Source organism: Chelonus insularis, unplaced genomic scaffold, assembly GCF_013357705.1.
Source record: "Chelonus insularis isolate UGA/USDA-ARS -01 unplaced genomic scaffold, ASM1335770v1 contig_339_pilon, whole genome shotgun sequence".
In the NCBI taxonomy this organism is placed as follows: Eukaryota; Metazoa; Arthropoda; class Insecta; order Hymenoptera; family Braconidae; genus Chelonus; species Chelonus insularis.
Genome location: NW_023276505.1, coordinates 378376 through 390998, shown reverse-complemented (window position 1 = coordinate 390998; position 12623 = coordinate 378376). Strand labels below are relative to the sequence as shown.

General features: G+C 33.7%; 1 protein-coding gene across 1 annotated transcript; it reads left to right on the top strand.

Annotated features, from left to right (window-relative positions):
* Positions 1-319: 319 nt before the first annotated feature.
* On the top strand, positions 320-11768 carry HGTX (HGTX homeodomain transcription factor). Its single transcript, XM_035082203.1, has 4 exons — positions 320-1034; positions 1114-1224; positions 5264-5478; positions 11506-11768. The coding sequence occupies exons 1-4, from the start codon at positions 320-322 to the stop codon at positions 11701-11703; spliced, it is 1239 nt and encodes a 412-aa protein (XP_034938094.1). The 3' UTR covers positions 11704-11768.
* Positions 11769-12623: the final 855 nt, after the last annotated feature.

Here is a 12623-nt window from a genome sequence, read left to right as displayed (position 1 = left end):
CGGCCGTGTCGCGCAACATCAATGAGCTCTGGAATAACAGACAACTAAATAAGTCTGGATTTCATTAACTCGAAATGTTGTGGCTCGATAATAAAGCATCTGTGAAGTGATCTAGAAATAGATATCGTGATTAATTCCAACAAAACTCTCGTGAAGTGGTGTCCAGAGTGGTGAACATTGTGAACGTTATCAAGCATTTAAACTGGATATTGCAGCGAGTGCAACCCCCCTGGACTATTCAGGATTCGGGCGAGCTGCTGGTTGTTCACCGGAGCTCGATCGGACCACGGCATCAGCGAATTATTATGCGCGTTGCGAAATGGTGTGCTCCGTGACCAGCGCCGAGACCCTCCGTGATAGCGGCGTGACTGAGTCTCGTGTTCAGGACCCATCGCAATTAGTTCTTGGTGCGAGAGATCGCGCATCAGAAATTATTGACGCGATGTCCTCACTTAGCGACGCTCACCGTCGCAACGGACACCTCGATGCAGGGGACAGAAGTTCCTCAGCTGGATCATCCTTAGGTTCATGTTCTCCACCACCGGCCTCCAGTCATTCCCCACCACCTCCTCGACCACCTTGGCTTCATGATTTTCATGCAGCTGCTTCTCCTCATGTTCTGCAGTTTCTCAATTTAAGTGCCGCCGGTGGAGGAATGTTAGGCAATCAACCATTAGCTGCTTTACATTCTATGGCTGAGAGAAGTCATCACCATCAACAACAACTTCAGCATCAACAACATCAACATCAACAACTTCAGAGGCAACAGACTATCAATTTATCAGGTGGACCTCTTTCCACCCCACCTCAGGGTCAACCATCTCCAACAGGAAGTGGTAAACACAGTCCAGCCACTTCTGTTACGTCCGTCGGCAGCAATCCTCATGGTATTGACAACATCCTTTCACGACCAGCTGCCACACATCCTCAGGTGCCTGTTTCTGCTCCTCATGCGTTAGCACCCACACCTACTCATCCTCAACATCTCACTGCTCCCAGATATGGGATGCATGCAGGATTCACTGCATCAGCAGGTTGGGATTAATACAAGCTATTGTTTACAATTAATCGTCATCAAACATTGATCTCATCTTGATGTTGATCATGTTCCAGGCCTTGGTCAGTTTCAACAAAGGACAGACACTCGCCATCCTGCAATTTATTGGCCAGGACTTCAAGGCTTGGTCAGTGATCCTTTGGCATGGCGAGCAAGACTACACTCATGTAAGTATTTATGACATTTTTATCAAACTTTTCTTCTTTTTTTCTCTACAATTTGATGTCATTTTTGCCAGAAAAACCTTTGACAAGTTAGATGATGTTTTACAAGCTTTAAGAAAGTTAACAGAACGATTAAGTAAACCGTGAAACCACGCGAAAATCATACTAGAATTGTACGGCAACACGTGACATTGCAAAACCGCCCCTTTAAGAGCATAGATCAAGCCAACGGTAGCACATGTGGCGGAATGTAAGGATGAGGGTGACGGTGGTTGTACATATATATACTTCAGCAACGTATGCGTGACCACTGGGGGTGGCTCTGTGTGTTGGTGAATATCTGTGTGGTTAGGCTTTCAAATATAAGAGGGTTCAAATACAGCCACATGCCGTCGGATACAAAATATTGTATATTGAATATGATGATCAGTTGTATCTATTTCTCACTTTTGGCTGTGACAGTTATCAGTTTGACGTAACATTTTGCCATTCCATCATGGTGAAAGCGATAAATATTTACAATATTGAAATATGAGTTCGAACTTTATTAATAGCATTGATAGAAATCTTGAAAAATATTCTCTTTGTTAAATATTTTATTGAAAAAACCGAAACTAATAAAAGAAAAAATTATCTTACAATGTAATTTATCTATTGATATATCTAAAAAATAAGAAAGAATGTTATCTCGAAACATTAGAGTGTAATGTATTTAAATTAATAAAGACATCAAAAACAGTAATAATTATTTCTGGTCAATTAATTGATGAAGCCATTTATTTAGCATATTCTCTTGGAAAGGAAAGTCTCTGTCATAAATTAAATTTTAAATTAATTGCTAAATATGCTGTCAAATAAGTTTCAAATTTATTGCTAACTTTGCATACTTAAATGCATCCATAACTGCAGCAGGATTTTATTTATCTTTACATTAATTTTCTAATTAATAGGTAATAATTTTATCAAATTTACAGCTTTAACTGTGAAATGATTTATTAGAAATAAATTAAAGCTTATATAATGTCACTAATAAAAAAAAAATAATAAAAATCACTACAAAATACCTCAAAATAATTTCTTAATCCAATTGAAAATAACTCTATTAAAATTAAGAAAACAAAATGATGATGAATAATTTTTGATGAATGGATTAAAGGATAAATAGAAACATGAAATTTATCAAGTGGATTTAAATAACTCCAAAAAACTAGAAAAAATGAAGTAATGGATTTGAATTCTATTTAATCCCTTTTTTAGTTTTTGAATAATTAGTGACATGTTGAGGAAGATTTACATATCATTGAATAATCTACAAACATAATGAATCAGTATTAAAAATAGGAACACAAATAGTTTGATAATTCCTATCTATATAGCCTCAGACTATCCATCAATTTAACGCTCCACCCTCCCGCAGTGTGGCTGATACAGAGTTCAAACTGTGGGATAAACACGATGAACGTTGAGTGAGAGAAGAGCTGGATCTATATGTCTATATAACAACGCAATATTTTATATTTGAGTGTGCGCGTCTCTCATCGCCTGCACCGATCGACTCTTACATATGAGTCTCGCGAGGCTAAAACGATCACCACGGGAACTACATGTTCAATATTTATACCCCCCTCATCCTTCAATGAGAATCCTTCAATATAAAAACACTTGGACCCTTGCACTAAGTTACTTCATTCCCTATCATATAAACCTTCGTTGCCAAGCATCCTTTGGTGCTGAGAAAAACTCCTTTTGTCTCGTCCAAATATAGCTCGTGCTGACGTAGTTTTGCTCCGAGGATTTATTTTTACAATAGATCTTGCCTGTGTCATTTTATATTCAATTATTTTTTTGTCTCTTTACGTGAAGGGGTTTTTTTCATTAACTTTAAAGTCAAAGATCTTTTCATAAGCTTTTGAGATGTTTTTTTATGTAGATAATCATAAAGATAATTTTATCAAATCCTTGTTTACATTGACTTGAGTTGTAAACAATAAATAAAATAAATTGTTAGTACTTCATTATATTTATATATTTTAATGAAAAAAATTTTGAAGCTTAATTTTAGATTAATTTTTTCTGCATTAAAATTTAGTTTTAAAAGTGCAATTATGAATTTTGATGAACTGTATTTCTTGATTTTAATATATATTATTCCCATTATTTAATTTATTTATGAATTATTAGAAATCGTCAATGATTATTTGAAGATATTTTTTTTTATCATTAATAATTTTTATAAAATTAGATTGCAATGATAAAACTAATTGTGAATTGTAAATTATTAAGAAGCAAAATGTGAACTAATAATAAGAAATTTGATAGTGTTTTTTGCAAATTATTAAAGTTCATGAAAAATATGAATCAAAGAATAAATTGCAATAGTATTAAAGGTACTTTTCACCTAAACCTGTAACAATAATGACAAAATTATAATTTGAATTTTTAATACAAAACGGGCAGAAACATTTAAGAGAAGATTCAGCAGCATAGGAATGTGGTAAGCAGCTCGTTAGAACCCTCTTTGCAGACTGGCTATTATTGCCTCGTTCTGTATTCTGTTACAAATTGCTTTATTAAATGAAAGTCCCACAGCAGACCCTTGCAGCCGTTGTCCTTTCTCCAGTTCTCTCTTTTCTCTCTTAAACTCTTATGACCACATTACGCACTTGCTTTTCTATCCAGAGCATTAAAACTCCGGATCCAATGTCCTAATGATTTTGCCATAGAATGTAGTATCTATAATAGTCACCGATGGTTACACGAATAATTATTTTCCTCGTTAATTAATGCACCAGTGATTTACAACATGTGCGTTGTATATCAGAGGATTTGAGGAGTCATTGTCGATTGTATACAAGAGCACTAGCTCGTTTGACTGGCTTCGAGAGTACCACATCAGAGAGTGTGGACTAAATCCTTCGAACAGCTAGTTCATGAGCGTAAATTTAACTGCCACAAATTGCGGATATAAATGTAGTCGCCTGCGAATACATAATAGCTCGGTAGGAATACATTATTGCAGGTATTGCCTACACTCAGAAACCCACTATTATATGCGTGTATTTAATTTTCATGTGGAAAACCACGTTACAATTATAAATAATCACTAATAATGCTAATATTTGACCCTACATCGCTTTAATAAATTTGTGTTGCATGGAGAATTATTCTTGATAAAAACCATTTTTCAACATGAACTTATTTTATTAAATATTTCTTATTAATTTCAATTATTATTATTTTATTATCGCATATTAATCTACCACATGATATAAATTAAGAAAATGATTCAATACTAAATATAAGTAATTGATTTATTACAAAAGAATAATTTTTTATTGACACTTCACCTGATCATGAGCTTTAAAGATATAACATCTAATAGGTTTTGTAAGTAATTATTTTATAATAATTAGTTATTATTTGGATGGTCTATTTATGACAAAATAATCCTTTACTAGTTGTATCAAATGAATTTTTGGAGTAAAATATGATATCATTAAGAAATGAAGCAATGAAAAAAAATAAAATACTTGAGGATATTCTTGTTCTTTACAACAATGTTACAAGGATTTTATGGTGATTCTGCAGTTCTCCCTCGAACTCTAGTTTAACCCCAGCCGCTTGGTTTTCTCTTTTATAGCGCCTTTCGAGTACTACCCTCTCGCACACTCAAGAGCCGGCTGAGGATAATTACATTTTTTTAATTAGCACATCTCCAAGCTCTGGATAATTATTTGTCTCATAACTGTGTGGCGTCATGATTTCTTGTGATTTTTAAACATCCTTTTATATGTTAATACTAACTACCTTAGCAGAATCATCCCTTAACAACAATAATTTTTATCATTAAACAAATCTTGAATTCTTCATTAAATTTTTATCTTTATTATTCAGGGATTTTAAATCTAGATGTGTTTGTTGTTTCTAAAAATAAACAAAAGAATTAATTAAATTAAAATTTTAAATTAGCTGAAATATAAAAAGATATGTCTATAAAAATATGTTAGCATAAATAATATATAATCAAAGTAAAATGTTTCAGTGTCACAACAGTTGGGATGTCAACAAGCGATGTCAGGAGCAGCTGGTGGTGCTGGTGGTGAGCACGATGGTAGCAAGAAGAAACACACAAGGCCGACATTTAGTGGACAGCAGATATTTGCTCTAGAAAAGACATTTGAACAGACGAAGTATCTAGCTGGACCTGAACGTGCCAAGCTTGCCTATGCCTTAGGAATGTCAGAATCACAAGTCAAGGTGAGTTTTTTACTCCAATTATTCTACCAAGTTCAATGTCATCACTCATTTTAATTCATAAAACTATTCTTGATCAATAATCAGTTTCTACCAAGTTAGTTTGCTACATGTCAACAGAATTATCTAGTTCTAGCCTAGACGTTGATAAAAAGCAAGAAAAGTTTATGATAGTATTTTTGATAGATTAAGAAGCAATGAAAGACTTTATAAAAAATAGAAAACATTAGAGTTAAAACTTAATGACCAGTATCTAATAAAATCATCTGTAATAAGGGATGTTTTTGTTAAAAAACTCTCGACACAAAAGCTCCTGTGACAAAATGAAGGCAAGGACGTGACAAGCCTTCCAACACCTGTCTACAACACTTGAGATGTGTCTCAAGATGATGGTGAAAGGAAAGAAAGCACAGTTTTTGCTTTTTTTTTCTCAGTGTGTATCCTCTTAAGTCTCCATCGCAGCTAGCACTCCCGGCCGCGAAGGCGCCGATGTGGGCGGCGTGAGGTTCTCTATCTCCATTTCAACCCCTCTTGTCTCTCACTCATACTCACACGAAGCAACTCGACCGCGCGGCCCGATGTAGCGCTGTCATTGGCTCGTTCCACGCCGCCATATTTACATTTTTATTGAAAGCTATAAGTCTGCATCGGTGAGTGATGGTAAGGGGATGAACGAATGCGAGAGAGACCAGAGAAAACGAGAGATACTGAAACGAGGGTCGGCATTCAATTACCTTGGATTTTCTCGGAAAGTGCGATTCGCCTCTTCAAGTCCGAGATTGCCTGGATCTAGCTAAATTCTTCTTGATAGTTTTTTTTTTATTTCTACTTGAAAATATTGAATTAAATTATAGTATTGACACATGCAATATTTGCAATGAACTATGGCTATATTTCTCTTTAGATTAATTATGGAATGTCAATAATTATTTAATTGAATGTTGGTGTTTTACAATTAAGCAATAGTCTCATTTTTGTCATGTTATTGTCTCTGAGCTTTTTCGGCACCTCTAAGTAGTATAACCACGTTAACGATCAGACATGCATTATTCCAAAGTTTTCTTTTTCAAATATTCTTTATCTATCATGTATTAATTAATTTTATAATGAAAACGCATCTGAATGCAAATTTAAATTCAATGAAGATGTTCAGAACTGCTTTGTTTGAATAAGTCAATTAAATTTTCAGTTCTTCGTTATTAAAACTAATGTATAATAATTTGATGAATTATTCTATCAAAGAATATTGTATTTCTTAAACATTATAAAATACTCGATAATATCTAAAGAACATTGATTAAATACAGTGAGTTTGTTTATCCTACAGTTGGAGCCGAAATAATCAGCTTATTAGAATCCTTTTAAAAGTTTCCCGTAAATAACCGAGTAAATAGCGTGAAAAGTGGTAGATTGAAATAAAAGCTTCACATCGGCACGCGTCATTAACGACCACTTGGTGAGTTAAACTCTCTCCCCCAATATTAGGGTTTAATGCAGCAGACAAAGAGAACAAGTATAAGAGAGGGAGTGTCAAAGAGCCGTGACAGCCGATGCGAGGGATACAAGTGCGCCTTGGGGGTGCGGGGATGTGGACGCAGTTGTTTACGGCGGGGTAATCTGCTCGTCGACGGATACCAATATCGATGACGTCAATTAGTACGAGCAGGGCCTTTAGCCAGTTTTCCGACGTGTGCTACCATCGGTCCCTTGCCTCGCGAGTGCTTCTCTCATGTATCATAATGGTGGTATACGTTTGGCAATCCTATAGCACACGGCATGGCATGGCATTTCGTGATAAATCACGCCAGCAGCCGTTGTTCCCTTCATTCACCTCCCACACATACTACAGTAATAGTTTTGGGAGTGAGAGAGAACCGAAAGAGCTAAATGCGCCTGATCCAAACATCCAACTTCAACCCCAACATCTCTCCATATGCACTTGACTCCATTATGGCTGCAATGTGCTCTTTAATTTTCCTTTTTCTTCTCTTTATTTGTTTTTATTTGGAGAATGAAAACTTTTATTCATGAACTTTTTATTATTAAAAATCACAATGCAGATTAGGATAGAATTTCTTGGGCAGATTGTAATCATTTGAACAATCAAAATTTGTCATTAGATTATTAACAAAATTTATTATATTCAAAGCCATAAATACTTTGATTTATTACTTGAATTGGAATTAAATTCTTGTGTTTTCATTTCTTACTTGCAAAATAATTTTTAAATCATTCTAAGTTAAATTGATTAAAGGAGTTGGATGTAAGAATTATTTCAAAAAATACATTTATAAATTCTATAAACATTTAGCTTTAAAATGTTAATGAGAGCAAAAATTGATTAAATATTATTATTTACTTCAAATGATAAGCTGAACTTTTTACAATAAATTATTCTCTCCAATCCAATTGCAAACATCATATAAATTGGCAAGTTATTATTTGAACCAAAAAATGGGTCAATGAACGCATTAGAATATTAATGAATGTTGTAAATAATGAAAAAGCAGTATCTGATGTTTTATGTAAAACAGGAGATGATTTTAATAATAAAAAAGGTGATTAAAAGTTGGGATATAAAACACATTAATCATCTCGTTTTTTGTCCGGTGTATTCTGCTTAAAAAACATCACTTGAAGCCATGGAATCCACGTAGGAATAATAAAATAACACAGTATTGATGGAATAACACGAATCGGTGAAGCCATTTGATCTTGGAGCAGCTTGATCGCGTGAGCTTCAACATGTGGAGTTGGTATGAGCCAGTAGAGAGGTATAGGCTGCTCGTGAGGGTTAAGGCATGAGAGGAAACATATCGATATGGGGCGCTGCTACGAGAACAGAATACAGAAGAGCACATTATCACCCATCCAACTATACCTTCTGTCATTCACCTGCACACACATATTCTCAAGCATATCATAACTTTGTACCCCGTTCTTTGCACTATCGGATTCAAGCGATCGATATAGAAGTGAGACCATTTCTCTTCATTTTTTTTACTTTGCTTAAAGCGACTTATTGGAAGCAAAAGAATGAATTGGAGTGAGTGACAATGTTTCATTATACCTACACGGATTCTCCGATGGGGGAAATTCATCGAGCCGCGGAAAATTTATGAGTCAACCAACGGAATCGGGCACTATGTTTGAATAAAAAGTAGAAACAAACGATGTGGAAACGCTCTAAAATACGCGTCAAATGTCACTCGCACTGTGGATAGATCGTAAAATAATCAAAAATGAATTTTTCATGCTTTTTTATTTTATTTGATCTTCAAAATATTGATATTTTATCCTTGAAAGAAAGCTTAAATGATTGAATTTCTTCAAATAAAACTAGTCATTTTCAAGAAAAGATGAGACTTGAGACACTAAATTTACTCATTGATCAAATAAATTAAAGAAATATGAATTTTTTTTATCTCCAAATTGTTTAATCACAAATAAATTAAACAAATAGTCCAAAAAAGGTTAAATAAATTGTTTAAAAATCATTTTAATTTAAAAAACAATGAAAACTTCTTTGTTGAAAGAAATTCAAATACTTGAATTGGTTGAAATAAAAAATGAATAGAAAAGAAGACTGAGAAAATGCAAAATTTTAGGAATAAACTTTGGCAGTTATGCAATCAGAAAAATATCTAGCATCAGTCATAAATTACTTATCTCCATGTTTGGAAAATACGAATCTTTTTAATGATAAATTTTAAGCGACTATCAATTGGGATCAGATGTTATCAGCAGTGACTCGCGCGCGTCCCAAAAACACGCGTTGTCGCAACAAACATATCGAACTAACTAAAACGAGTGAGAGAAACGGTCTCGCGGTTTTATACTCGGCTTTAGAGAACAATGTTACGGGCTTAGATAATCTTGATTTAATAAATCTAACAGTTGCGCTGTTTCGAGGCTCGAGGGTGCAACAACACACACCCTCGACGAACAGCAACGCGTGCGTAACTAATACGGAGTTGGGGAAAAAAAACCACATCAAGTAATCCAGCATACAGGGTCTAAAGCCGTTGGCCACGGGGTTCAACACCGCAGGCTTCTCTGAGTGATCTGCCATTTCGCTTTATTTTTATTCAACCGAATAAATCAATAACAAAAGAAAAAATATGTTTCATCAACAGCCACATCTAAATCTAAAATGGTCAAATGTTTCGGGTATTTATGTTAACAATTATCAGGGATCAGGGTCCAGTTGTCCCTTGGAGATTTGCTGTGTCATTAGCTAATAATGGTGGTTGATACATTCGCTTTATTGCATACTAAAATATTACAACCCTACAACCCTTATTAAATAATAATTCATTTTAATTCTATTTTAATTAATTCATTGCATAAAAAATATCGTACTCCATTGTTGATGATAAATTACCATTAAATAGATCTTTAAACAAGATTTTATTTGAATGATGGAAGGAAAAATGATATTAATAATAAAAATTTCTTACATTATTTATTGTACTGTGATTTAATGTTTGCTCAAAATTTAATTAAGTGGGATTAGAAAAAATTTTTGTTAAAAATTAACTGAAAAATTTATCAAGACATTGGAAGGAGAGAAAACAAATATAAAAATTGAAAGCTAAATATCTCTGAAAAAACAATGTAAGAGCAGTAACGGAAAAAAATGATCAGCTATAACGTGTTGACCATAAGAAACCCTTCAGAATTTATTGCCAGATGAGGTTCTGGGCACGCCGCCTAACTCAAGAAAATTGAGAGAAAAAATTAAGTCATATGATCCAGATTGATCAGATATATACAGAAACAATTTGACAAATACAAGACTATTTTTCTCTTAATATCACTGTATCCTAGAGTGTAGCTATTCCAGTTATCTCTTTTTCTTTCAGATTCAATGTTGATGTCAGGCTGTCTTGAGTGTTTTAATTTTCATCCGAGCAGCTATTAACTTTTACGAGAGCCGTTTACTTTTTAATCCGTTTAGCTCACGGAGAAAGCGAGACGTTTATATCTTTAATTTAACCTCTCTGAAGCGTTTGTTGGTGGTGCAGGGGTGACGAAGAGTGTAGTGTGTATATAGAGAGAAAGAGAGTTGGTCCATACTGCTACCGAGGAAGCGCGTCCTGATGTTGGCGTATGAAGGGGGTTGGTTGGGATCCGCAATGGGAGAGAAGTAAGCATAGCTTGCAAGGATCGGGGGATAGGTGGTTTGCGGGTGCAATCGGTACAGTTGCTGGCATTCTCGTACTCCCTTGACGCCCGTTACGTTAATTAAATACATTGTTGCGGGGACACAAACTCCCAGTATGTATTCCATGCTTTATAGGTGCAAAAGAACGTCTTTCTCTAGACCAACGTCCTCGTCATGTTTGTTTTCTACGTAAAAGTCTTTCATGAGCTATTCATTTTTAATTGTCAATACTACTATTTTATTATTACTTGATTCATCCATTTTCATCGTATGATACTTTTTTTTAATATAATTCATTTATGATGAGAACAAAAATATTCACAATTGATTTTATTAATTTAACAATTTGATTGTTAGAAGAGATTATTATTAAGTTAAAAACATTTAATTATTTTACTCTGTATCACTTGAAAGAATCAGTTATAAGAAACTTTATCTGTACCAATGCAATCAAAACAAAATTTGTCATTTTTTTCGACATTAACTTTACGAAACTCGATACTTAACAGAGTTCAATTAAATAATAAAAAAACTTATAATCATTTTTCAAACTTATTTAGAAAATTTTTTTAATCATTTCAATAGAGTTAGTCTATTTTTAGTATGTTGACTGACTAAATCATGCTTATACTACTGAAATTTTTTTTCAAATTCGGAATATCTCTGAAATTGTCTATAAATATTGTTGAATAACTACATACGATAAAAGATGCTATTTATCTTCTGAATAATATGTTATTCATAATTAAAAATACTTTTTTTTTCTCATTATTGTGAGAATAAATTTGCTGATTCAAAAATAAATGAAGAATGACAAAGAATAGAAAACATTCTAAAAACAAAAATAAAATTGTTTGTTCCAGGTGTGGTTTCAAAATAGACGGACCAAATGGCGAAAGAAGCATGCAGCAGAGATGGCCACCGCGAAACGACGTCAAGAAGAAGTAGAAGGTGTTGTAGCGGAGAATGAGGACGGTTGCAGCGACGGTGAGACCGAAGCTAGCGGTGAAACAGCCGCGAAAAGGCTCAGACGAGAGCTGGAGCAACAGTACGGGCCGTGAGGAACGATGATACTTGGGGGTGGAAGGCGTGGCCGTGGATTATAGGGCGGTAACGTTAGGATACGAGGGACGTCCAACGAGGGAAGAAACTCGTCCACCAGGAACACAAACGTCGAACGAAAGGGAAACGAGACTCTTTTTGTGTCTCCTGCATCTTTTTTGCTTTTGTTCCTTTATCTTATCCTCAAACTCATCACAACACGACTTTGGCTCGTGGAGATCAATGATACTCGCCTGGATCTGTTGAGGATATTCACTTGGGTTGTTGATTCTCTCCATTTAAATCTTTTAACTGCTAAATTAATCAAGATCCTAAAGATCTAGAATGAAATTCATTGAGAGACCTGAAAAGACGTTGAAAGTTTTAGAGCTTCCTGAAACTTTTAATCATTAAATTTATTCAGGATTAATAAGAGATTATAAATATTATCTTCAATTTTAATTCAGATTTTTGAATCAAAAAGTAATGAATTCTCGTGAGTAATAACTAATATTTGTAAAATAAGTATATATTATTACTATGCTATTGCACTTTTGGATAAATTCATAGCAAAAAGTTAGAATTTGCTTTTACATTGAATTTAATCATTACTTTTTAAAAATGAATCAGTGAATATTTACTATTGGAGTAGTAATATTAATTCAAACGGTGATACTTTATAACTGCTGATCAGTAAATATACACTTTTTGGCAGTGATTTTCACTGATTCATTTTTAGAGAATAACTAAAAAAATCTGAATTAAAATTTCTTTGTTTGAAGATTATTTTCTATTATTCCTGAATAATTAAATAAAATACTTTTTATATTGATAAAAAAATTTATTTAAATAAATAAAAAAAAATAATTTCTATTTATATATTTTTTTACATTTAATCAGCAATTAATCATGATATTAATGAATGATTTATTTTAGTGTT